The 12501-nt window shown below is 38.4% G+C and overlaps 1 protein-coding gene across 1 annotated transcript in view; it reads left to right on the top strand.

The window, feature by feature from the left end:
- Positions 1-7356, top strand: part of MMUT (methylmalonyl-CoA mutase) — a 46834-nt gene extending 39478 nt beyond the window's left edge. Inside the window, exons 12-13 of the mRNA XM_063442066.1 lie at positions 5130-5297; positions 6994-7356. Of these exons, the coding sequence (XP_063298136.1) occupies positions 5130-5297; positions 6994-7122 (297 nt within the window). The 3' untranslated portion in view covers positions 7123-7356. The remainder of the gene's footprint in view (positions 1-5129; positions 5298-6993) is intronic.
- Positions 7357-12501: the final 5145 nt, after the last annotated feature.

The following is a 12501-nucleotide window of genomic DNA, read 5'->3' as shown; positions in this document are numbered from 1 at the left end:
GCAGGTTTAATCCAACGAGGCTGGGATGCTGGATGCGAACCAGCGTGCAGAACGTCCATAGGAAAGCATTAAGAAATGCTTTCCTACGGACTGTTTGAGTGCGCGCACGGCTCTTGCCGCGCATGCGCATTCCGCTCCACTCGGGAGCTGATGTCGGTGGGGGAGGAGAGGTCACCAGCGCCGAGGGAGCCTGGCGCTGGATAAAGGTAAGTAGCTGAAGGGGTTTTAACTCCTTCAGTGCCAAGGGAGGGGGGCCCTAAGGGTGCTATAGGGATCCTTTAAAATAGTGTGGTTTCACTTATGAACCCAGTTTGGTACCATCTTCTTGTGTGACTTTCTTGAACTTAGTTACACTGCTATGGATATTTTAGTACACTGCAAAATATTGTACTCTTTGTGGATATTTTACTACACTGTGAAACATTGTACTAATGGATAATATTATAATCGCTGCCTTGGGAAAATAAAATGTATCATGGCACATGTACGTTAACGGCATCCTTCAAAATGCATCTCCATTAGTTCTCAAACATATGGGGTGTCAAGAATATTATTGAGGATTATGAGAAATTGGCAAGGTAAGCGGATATTACATTTCTGCAAAAGATAATGGTTAATGTCTCCGGTTTAGTAATTTCACTTACTTTCTGAGAATTTTTATTTTTTTATTTTTGCAGTGCATGGTTTAACAAACAGCCTTGCGCTGTCACAACAGCAGATGCAAGCGGAGAACAGTGTACAGAGTAAACATTATTGTGGCACATTTTTAATAATTAAGCAAGGCAAGCTAGGTAAAGTAGTTTAGGACATTGGCTCGAATTTGGCGGGTGCATACGATAGATGCATTAGACATAATGGTTAATATCTAGTTAGAGACGGTATGATAAAACAACTAGGCTTAGCTGTGTAAACAGTACAAGTATGATGTGCTATGTGTGCAGGTCATGACGTGATGAGCGACAGATCAGCATGGTAGGCGATAAAATAAACACGTATATTGCCTGACATCCGTGTGAGATAAGTTACATGACTAGTTAAAAACATGGCAGAATGCATACTATTTAGACTGGAACTAGTTATGCAACGGCAAACAAATTAATTTACGTGACTGTTATGCAAGCTAGACGAGATAATATAAAATAAACATGTTGTGTTAAATACAGGCTAATTCAAGGATTGATTATTCACTGTGATCTGGGGTCTACTTTAGTGGCATGCTGCCCATTAAACTCCACAGTCTCGTTTGTGAGGCATTGCAGGACCAGTGTTAGTATGGTCGTGTTGCAACGAGTTCATGGGGGCTCAGGTAGAATCACCTTCATTCAATGCCTTTTTTCAGGACGCGGCAGGAGCCCGTTAGTGGGTCCCTGCGGTGCGCTGCTGTGCAGATGTAGGTGAGAGTGTCTCTCCAGCCCCAGGCTGGTGTGCTGGCCTGCATCTCTTGGCCACAAACCTCTGGGGCCCGAGTTTTCTCTACGTGCGGGCGTGACTGAGGGTTTAGTAGTCATTTGTCGCTTGGGATATTTATGCCTCCGTACATGTGGGCAATGCTTCCGGGTTATCAGCCCAGTGGCATGCAGCCCGGGTGGGCCAGGTAGAGTGTGGGTAAGTGGATGCGGTAGCTTTACGCCCAAGGGTCTTCCCCTCACCCCCTGCCGTCTGCGGCTCCGCTCACCTGTCTTCTGTGTCTGTAAGGTTGTTCCATCTATCTGTCTATCTATCTATCTATGTTCAGTATTACCTCTCTAAATACATGCTGCACAGTTCTATCATAGTGACCATGGAAACCATGGAACTAATCTGCTCTTCATCTCTGAGTAGTTGGGTGTCTTGATGTTTTTCAGACAGATGTTCCTTTAACCATGGTGTGTATCTAATGCTGCCTGGTTTTCTCATTGTAACCACCACTACAAATATCTAATTTCTGCAAATGATGCCTAAGAAAAGGAAGAGTGCATGGCACATGTTTACTAACCATTTCAAACATATCAAGTGGTGCTTGGAGTGCTGTGTATTTTTCTATATATTACTTTGAGAGTACTTTGACCTCTGAAACCCCCGCCAAGCATCTTAAGCATTACCTTTTGATTTACTCTCCTTCCTTCTACCTCAGACCAGAGCATTATCAAAAATTGTTGTCTTTGTCCTTGAAGCCCATTAACTAAGCATACAAAGGCTTGAACCGGACGATTCTTCTTGAACTTCTTGATGGAATTGTAATTTATTTTATTGTTCTTAATGCAATTATTTTTTTAATGATATACCTGGGTTACCATAGTTTTTCTTTTTCCGTAAATGTTTATTGATCATTTTCAAGTTACAATCAAACGGTGAGTGTGATCAGAGATACAATAACAAACCGAACCAGCTTTGTGAAATTTGGGCTGTGTTAATTAACATGTGCAGCTTAAAAAATAAAGGAATGTGAAGGCCATTGTTAAAAATAAAAAGAATACAGGGGGAAGATAAACCTTTTGTAATTGAAGTATCCTGAGAACTTAGGACTTGAAGGACAACTGTCATCAGAAATGTTTTCATTATTAGTATAAGAATCCTATAAATAGATATGGCATTTTTTTTTTTTTTTTTTAAATGAAGCATATGTAAAAAAATGCCTGAAAATTATACTTTCACAGAAGACTAGATCCCTCTGCAATATTCATATACCTCTGGTCAGACTGAGGTGGAATTTGACCAGTACACCCCTGCTTCACTCCCTGCACGGAGCAATGACGTCATCACCCTGTGTGCTCTGCCTCATCCGAATTCCAATTGCTTAGGCAAAGTCTCATATTTATTAAAGTCAAAGGTGGGCACAATTCGGTCAGTCCGACTGATTCTATAACATTGGTTCAGATGAGGAAACCACTGATTACTTCCTACTTTTTCTTATGTATAACTTTAAAAAATAATTCGTTAAAAAAAAAAAACATGGGGAATAGAAGAAATAAATATAAAATAAAGTGACCGAGCTGCTAATTATGTAATGTTCCTGTTGAAAAGGATGCTGCAATTTTCTTCTCATGGTATGCTCGAGGTAGTTACCGTGAACTGATTTTTATCGGTCTTTCTTCTTTATTTTTTATTTTCACCCCTTCTGACGTCAATACTAACCAGATGCTTTTTAGCTCTGTTTTGTTCCATTCTGATGCATGGTCATGCTGTCTTGTGTTGATGAGAACAATATTGTACTTTCACCGGGACGTTCAGCCTTGAGTACTAGATAATTTAAAGCCCATTGATGTTTTCGTTCTTCATAATAAAAAAACATAGCTTATATTTGCTAAAACAAATTGCAATTTTCCAGCGACTGTCATGTGCTTGTGAACATGATACTTGAATTTTAAAACCCATACTGATTCATTATCAGTAGCCATATCTGCACACAGACTGATCTAAGACATTAATGTAACAGCCCATATTGGTGACCGTCTAAGAAACATATGTATTACTGTACTTTAGAGGTCAAAGCTGCTATTTCGTTCTGTAATTCACTATGTATAGTAATGGTGAATTATCATTTTCATTTAATAGACAGTTTGACATCACACTGGATCAGACTGTTAAAAAGATGATTCTTGGAGGTTCTTTGAGTTCCTACATACTGGCATTGTATCCAACATTTAATATTACTTCCAGAATTAAAATTTTCAATGATAAGTCCTTCTAGATAGCCTAACAATAAATCCATCAATTAATTCATCACACTCTAATACATGCTTCCTTAATAAAAAGAAATAAAAACATAATTTGTGAATAATTCTGATGAAATACCTTCTGATGATTCTGTTTTACACCAAAAAAAATTAAATATGGGAATGAACTTTAAACTGTGTCACTTAGAATTACAATCAGACTCCCTAATTTTTCACACCTCTCCCTCATTACATTGAACATTGCATCACTATTTCGACAAAGATTACATCATTACCATGCAGACTTTTATCTCATCAGGTGCTGATCTGATCCATCTATATTTATATATACCATGACATTTTTTTTTTAACGAATTAAGATGATCATCACTTGTCCTGTGCAAAAATTTCTTTAAGATGCTTCATCCAAAACAGATTTGTTTTAATCTAATTCCGAACAAATCAATTATTCAGGATTTACCTGTGAAGTCTTCTTCAATTAATTAAACTCCACAGGTAAAGTCCAGATGATCGATTCATTCAGGATTAGAAAGCATTTAAAAGGAAGGGTGGAGCACTCTATGGTATCTTTATGAGAGTACTACCCCAATCACGTATTCCAAGATCAGGCACATTATTCCTACATTTTTATTAAGGCACCTTAACCTGCTCAACTTGTCTTCACTAGTCATCCTGATTTAACAACGTGACTCTGGCATCTCCCTAATTGGATCTCTGCTTTTTAGATATTCATAATGTTTGACGCTTTGCCTTTTTTAATTTAAATTGAATCGGTCATCTGGGGTGCTCGGAAGTGTAACCCCAGCACCCCTACTGTTGCTGAGACTGCATCATTTTCAATAAAAATGTTTTGGAAGTTAAAATTAAATTTAGAAGAACTGCCCAAAAATGTTTTTTGCAAGTCTAGCAAATCTTACTCTCTCAGATAAGCAATAAAGTTATCATCTTTTCATGATCTTTTGGATTCGTTTTTCATGAAAGTACTTTTCTTCATCCACATTTGTTGGGTGCACATGTTTAAGCAATATTTTATTATAATAGTAATGTTTTACTATTCATCACGCTGTAGTGTTTCTAGTGACTAAAGTTTCACTCCAAGTAACTGTAGCCACTAAATATTATAAAGAAACAGAAAAACAAACAAACAAGCAATATAGGCGCTAAAAATTTAAAATATTAGTGCAAATATTAAAATTAAAGGTATATATTTATATACTAAATATTATAAGTTCAGATTTAATATATATATATATATATATATTGGTTAGAGTTCCATGGTGGCAATAAAGTATAGTGTTCCTCTGACAAAGAAGCACATATATTGCATGAATGGCATGCAATAAATACATAAAAATATGATCAGGAATCGCAGTCACTTCCAAACATATATGATACCACCCCACAGATAACTGATTTGGTGACTAGAAGAGTTTTATTCATTTATGTCATAACCTTCTTCCTTTTTCTTCTTAGACGCCTCGTGAAGTAGCCCAGCAGGCTGTGGATGCTGATGTCCACTGTGTTGGCGTTAGCACCTTAGCCGCAGGTCACAAAACACTTGTCCCTGAGTTAATCAAAGAGTTAAGTTCTCTGGGGCGCCCTGACATCCTAGTAATGTGTGGTGGAGTCATCCCACCTCAGGTAAGCTGTTCTAGAATCTATGTTATGGGGGCTACTGTGATGGCTGGATTATAATCACAATAGTTAAATCCTTAATACCATTGCTAATAGCAGGTTAATAGAGCTGTACTCAAGGAGTATATAAGGAGTTTGGAAATTCTAGAGAAATGATTAAATGATGCATTGCACTTCAGCTAAACCCATAGATTTTAGTAGACTAAAATCTTATGATATTTCATTGACTAAAACTAAAGCAATTCAGTTGACTACAATATGACTAAAACTAATCAGCATTTTAGTCAAAAGGCTATGGCTAAAAGTAACATAGCTGTCAAAATTTACACTGCTTCTAAATGAAATATATAACTGGAATTGGGTGTGTTGGGATATCTGTAGGAATAACGTTCTTTATATTGTTTGAATAGCTCATCTCAACACCCTCAGTATGTGTTTATCAGGCAAAGTATTATTATAGAAACAAAATAAATAAATTGGAAAAGAATAAAAATGCTCCAATTATCGATCGAATTCTAATCTCTCCAGCTAGGTTTCAACAAGAAGCATGCTCTGTATTTCACACAAAGCATATAAACAGCTACAAAAATGCACACAAAGCAGAATACAAATTTAAATACACAGACTTTGTAGAGAATGCTGTTTGCATTCTAATTGTATGTTAAAAGGACAGTCTAAACACCAAAATCCGCCACCATGACCACCTCTGCTGTTAGAAGTGGTCATTGAGCAAAAAAATCTGTATGCACAGCAGAATCAATGCTTTCCCATGGTATTGTCGAGGACCCTGACCATCATCATGCAAAGTGTGAGGACCTCCAGTGTTGTTTTACAGAGTCAAAGTCTGTGAAACAGCAGAAAGCGCCTCTTGTGGCTGTCTGGTAGACAGTCACTAGATGCACTCTTGGCACTCTAATTCAGTGTTTCCCAACCCAGTCCTCAAGGCACACCTACCAGTCCCAGGATTTAAGGATTACCCAGTTTTGTCTAAGGTGTTTTTTCTTTTTTTTCTAAAAACACCTTAGACAAAACTGGGTAATCCTTAAATCCTGGACTGGTAGGTGTGCCTTGAGGACTGGGTTGGGAAACACTGCTCTAATGTACACATTGTTTCTCTAAAAACTGCAATGTGTTACATTGCAGGGCTAAGGGGGACATAGACACTACACCCAGACAACTTCAATTAGAAGAAGTGGTCTGATTGCCTTTCGTGTCCCTTTAATAGTGCCCTATAGGACATTCTAGGTAGGGCATTCTAGGTTTAAACAAAATGTGAAAAAGGTTTTTGTAAGCCTGGTAATCATACAGTAGGAGAACTGGGCTGTAATAAAGAGTCATTCCTAGCACAGGAATGAAGGTAAATTTAAGGCTTATTTTTATTTAATTTTCAAAAAAAGGGGCCCTATATGTGAACTGGTAAAGGAACACAGATTAAAAAAAAGAATATTTTATATTAGTTTGTTTCACTCATAACCACTACAACACACTGCACACAGCACCCCCCACATTGTAAGTATTCAAACATTTTAGAACTGTGGCCTCCTACTCAAGGTCTGCCAGAGTGCTGCTCTCTATCTCCACTACTGCTAACAATAGGTATACGTGGACATATAAATGTCATCAATAGTCCTTAGAGTGCATTACTGCTGTGAATTTTAGGTCTGTCTATATATCTTTCTAATCATTTGCATGTTTTCAACAGGACTATGAATTTCTGTACAATGCTGGCGTATCCAGTATCTTTGGACCAGGAACTCGAATCCCCAATGCTGCTGTCCAAGTGATCCATGACATTGAGCGGAATTTAGAAAAAAGGCAACAGTCATTGTGATGTCAAAGCAAATATCACATAACAGGGATACGTGTCATGAACTCAGAAGGCACTTACAGGAAACCACACCGGGTCTTATCTAGGAATCTTTTAGAAGAGCGAGATTCGGGCCATTGTTCTTTTGGTACGCAAGTTTTGTTACACAATTTATACATTTGATTGGATGGTGGAAAATTAAATATAGTGTATTTGTATGAATGTATAAGTAAAAATAAAATAAAACTGATTACAAAATATTGCTTTTGTCAATTAACGATCAAGTTTTAAAAATCATGTTTTTGCTTAATTTTCTATGCGGACTAATGCAATAATGAATATAACAGTTCATTGCTTGTTAGATTTACTTCTTGATACCTGGTCATGAATCTTAAAATTATTGATACTTTTCCTGCTTAGCTATTATTGCAGTTAATGTAAAATTATTGAACATGTCTGATTTTTAAAGATATGGTATACTATTTGTAACTACAAAACTATTATTTTTTATTAGGGTACTGTAAATGTGTGTTTGATGAGTTTAAAGGAACATTTCAAGCACCATAAAAATACAAACCACTGTAATGGTCATGGTGCTAGGTGTGCACTTCCACCCTTCCAGAAAAAAATTGACAGCATACTTGTTCCTGGGCTCAAGTCCTGCAGGAACGCATGGGAACAGCGTTCCAGCCGAGAAAAATTTAGGCACTACCGCACAAACAAAGATAGGGCAATTTGTCCTTTAATGGGCTCTCTCACCACCCCAGAAAACATTGTCAGGCAGAGGGAGGGGAAGATTTCTGTAACACAAACAAATAATATAACGTTCAGTAGTGGTTAAACACCTGTGAGGTATCCCCTTCACCTACACCTTAAAACATATATAACACAAAAGCATAAGGTGGTGTTAATAATACTTCCCTCTCTTCTTAATACAGCCAACAATGCTGAAACAGAAAATAGGGATATACAATAGTGCAGATTATCCTTATTACAGTATACATATATGAGGATCTCAATAAAGCACACTCACAAGAATTGAGCCATATACAGAACCTGGCTCTGGTGTGTATTTCCTTAGGATCCTTTTTGGGAGATCCAAACCCAACTTTAGATGGTATAAGGGTGATCCAATATCCTCCCAAGAATAAGTAACAGGAATTAGGAAAAGGTGAACAAATTTATTGATATAAATAAAACAATAAAAATTGAGCATAAAATGTGAGTGCAATAATCACAAAGACGCATTTCGCCACGTATGGCTTCTTCAGTTGGTGTATACGATATTGCTGTGTCCTTGTGGTTTCTTTAATATGTACCTTATTCCATTTTCACGGTCTTTTTTACTTGATGGAACTCACTGTAGACGTATTCCTCCTGTTTCCGCATGTCACGTCCCGTCACGTGAGCGGACCCGCAGTCGTGGAACGCAATCTGCATTTCACCCCTCTCTCTGGCAGGATATGTATGTATAGGGGCGTAAGACAGTCCGTAGTGGAACGCAGCATGCATCATGGAAATCTTTATTCTTCATACCAAAATCCATACTAGGAATCATTTTAAAGATTTAGATGCCAATAGTTAAATCGAAAAAAATAGCTTTCACTACACCCCATGGTTGACAAATGCTCCAAAAAGCCAATTCTTAAGGATAAGGAGGAATTGCACACAAAATGCAGATTATAAAATACAAGCAGAAAATATTAGACAAAAATTCATAGAAAAGGGTTATGTTGCAACGGAATTACAAAGTTGCATGGAGAATATTACAAAAACCCAAATAAAAGATCTTGTGTGCTATAAAGGATAGTAATCGAAGAAAAGACTCAAAGCCCGTAGCACTGTTGAAATACCCCGTTTATGTAACCATAGAGGGAACAATAAAAAAGTTAATAAAATAATTTAAAAATACTGGCCGATTTTAAAAGAAGATCCTATTTTGAAACAAATACTACCTCCGATCCCAAATTAGTCTATAGAGGATGCAGAAATATGAAGCATATGTTAGTTAAAAGCAGTTAAAACCAAACCAATCGATCACTTTTTAAATAAAAGCAAAGGATTATATGGATGTGGATTTTCTATTTTAATTCCTTTTTTTTCTTCTTTTTAATGATAAGGTCTTGTATTTTATTATTAATTTATTTGAGGATCCACTCACATGATTCTGAGCCACTCCACAACCTGACTCAGACTAAAAGCAATTATGCTGAAGAAACGGTGGTTTCTTAGTAAGGATCTGGATACTGGGTTACAGCTTAACTTCTTAACTTAAAGGGACACTCCAGGCACCCAGACCACTTCTGCTCATTAGAGTGGTCTGGGTGCCAACTCCCACTACCCTTAACCCTGCAAGTGTAATTATTGCAGTTTTTTTTAACTGCAATAATTACCTTGCAGGGTTAAGTCCTCCCCTAGTGGCTGTCTATTAGACAGCCACTAGAGGGAACTTCCTGCTCTATAGCACAGGTTTTCTGTGCTAGAGCGTCGCTGGACATCCTCAAGCTGTGTGAGGACCTCCAGCGTCGCTCTATTCCCCATAGGGAAGCATTGAAATTCATTTTCAATGCTTTCCTATGGGGTGTGCTAATGCGCATGCGCGGCATTGCCGCGCATGCGCATTAGGTCTCCTCGGCCGGCGGGCGAGATCAGTCTCGCCCACCGCCCGACGTAAGCAGAAGGAGGAGCGGCGTGGGACATGTCGCTGCCTCTGGTAAGTCACTGAAGGGGTTTTCACCCCTTCAGCAACTGGGGATTGGGGGGTGGGAGGGAGAGGGACCCTCCAGTGCCAGGAAAACAGATCGTTTTCCTGGCACTGGAGTTTCCCTTTAACGCGGTCAGACTGGATGCCTTTTTCAAAAGTGGTTCTGTAGTGAGTGTTCCTGTCATCCACCCTTTGAAATCCATTTTGGTACCGTATTCGGAATTGACTAGATTCTCTTCCGGGTTTGTCATAACACGCCAAAACGCGTTAAGTAGAGGTGGACAATTTTCTATTTAATTTGTAAGGTAATTTTTTTTTTACTGTGTGTTATATAAAGCGTATGGAGCAGTTTTAACCTGAATCTGATATCCTGGAATCTGTTTGATGCTGCACCAAGGAAGTTAAGCTGTAACCCGGTATCCAGATCCTTACTAAGAAACTACCATTTCTTCAGCATAATTGCTTTTAGTCTGAGCCAGCTTGTTGAGTGGCTCAGAATCATGTGAGTGGATCCTATTTGTTCTACACATAAGGTTTTTATTAACTATATTACCCTATATGCATTTTTTATCTTGTTCATAGAATTATCTATTTTTTTTATCCCATTTGTGGTAATATTTCTACATTTTATTGAGTGCTCTCACCACCATTTATTGCATATTTCACTTATTGTCAGAGTGTTTGGAGTGATACACACGGTGATTGTAGCACCTTGTTTCTTATATATTTTATCAAGCGTTACTATTTATTGTTTTTACTATTACATCAGAGATGTCTAATACATTTCTCTCGTTTCCCTATTAGGTGTATCTTAATTTTGTACTTAAATTAGTAAAAAAATGTTTATGTATATATTTTGTGTTATTACTATGGTATTTGCTCAGATTTGAAATATATGAAGGTGGAACGCATGTTGTGGTCCACTACATACATATCCTGCCAGAGAGAGGAGTGAAACTCAGCTTGCGTTCCACGGCTGCCGGATCCGCTCACGTGACAGGACGTGACGTCCGGAAATAGGAAGAAGATGACGACAGACAGGTGGAAAGCATTATGCGTTTCCACCAAGTAGAAAAGACCGTGAAAATTGAATAAGGGACATCTAAAAGAAACCACAAGAACCCAGCAATATCGTATGCACCAACTGAAGAAGCCACACGTGGCAAAATGCGTCATATTTTATGCTCATTTTTTATAGTTTTATTTATATCAATAAATTTGTTCACATTTTCCTAATTCCTGCTACTTATCATTCTTGGGAGAATATCGTATCACCCTTATACCATCTAAAGTTGGGCTTGGATCTCCCAAAAATGATCCTAAGGAAATACACACTAGAGCCAGGTTCTGTATATGGCTCAATTCTTGTGAGTGTGCTTTATTGAGATCCTCATATGTGTATGCTGTAATAAGGATAATCTGCACTATTGTATATCCCTCTTTTTATGTTTCAGCATTGTTGGCTGTATTAAGAGAGGGAAGTATTATTAGCTCCACCTTATGCGTTTGTGTTATAGAAGATTTCTGTAAGTCTGTGTTTGTGTGGGGCAATCTATGAGTGTATGGATGGGTCAGTGTATGGGTGTGTGTGTGTATATGGATCAGTTTTTGTGTATATTGGTCAGTCTGTGTGCTTCTCGGTCAATCTGGGTGTATATGAGATGGCCTGGCAGTATATGGGACTGTCTTGGTGTGTATGGATGGGTCTGTCTGGGTGTGTATGGATGGATGAATCCGTGGTAGCACACAGCAACACTCTGACACTAAGTGTAAGTGCTGGAGCTACAAGAGAGATACCTATCATGTCATGACCTCCCCTGCACCCAGGGGATATTCACCCCTCTGAACCGCCAGGGATTCTAATGATCCACTCACTATAGCCCCTGTCTGCACATACAAAATCTCTACAGCCCATACACATGTGCATGCGCACACACACTATAGCCCCTATCTACACATAGTATACCCCTTTACCCACACACACACAAACACTTCATCACAAACAGCCCCTTCTACGCACACACCAGCCCTTTCCAATTTGTTCTTTGGTATCCCACTTATGAAGACACCAGAGACAAAACACCAGCAAACGCAGTGGTTGAGGTTTTGTATGTGTTCCCCCATTTTTCTCCCGAGTACTTGACCCCTGCTTGGGCCCCCATGTGCCTGCTCAGCATCTGGCTTCTCCTATTTGATGTCTTCTCCAAGCTAAGCAGGTCCTGCTTCATTCATTGACTGTGGCTGCGGGCATCCAGCAGGACCTTGGTAAGTTGTCAACTGTTCTAAAACGGTTTGACAAATTACATGACACTCTTGACACCATTACCACTACAGCAGTGTGTAGTGGATATTCTGCTTGGAGTGTACCTTTAATCTGTATGTGATTCTGATAAAACACAATGTGATAACACTGTGAAGAAACATCAGGAGGGTTTTGGTGAATTACTACACGTCTTGAGTTCATTGCCAACATGCAAAGTTTATATGTATTTATTTTTAAGATGTTTTTTTCCAAGAGGAAATAAATATCCTATATTTTAGCTAAGCTTGTACAAATTCAGCTTTAAATGTTTAACAGAAGATATATCCAAATTCATTGCAATACTGTATGCAGCTGCTGTTTGATTGAACATACAATGAGGCAGATGATTTGGGGGATCACGGCTTTCTGACGGGTGGATAATTTTGCTCTTATCTGG

This window comes from Pelobates fuscus, chromosome 2 (assembly GCF_036172605.1).
Source record: "Pelobates fuscus isolate aPelFus1 chromosome 2, aPelFus1.pri, whole genome shotgun sequence".
NCBI lineage: Eukaryota > Metazoa > Chordata > Amphibia > Anura > Pelobatidae > Pelobates > Pelobates fuscus.
The sequence above is the reverse complement of the archived record's forward strand: the minus strand, read 5'-3'. Positions and strand labels throughout refer to the sequence as shown.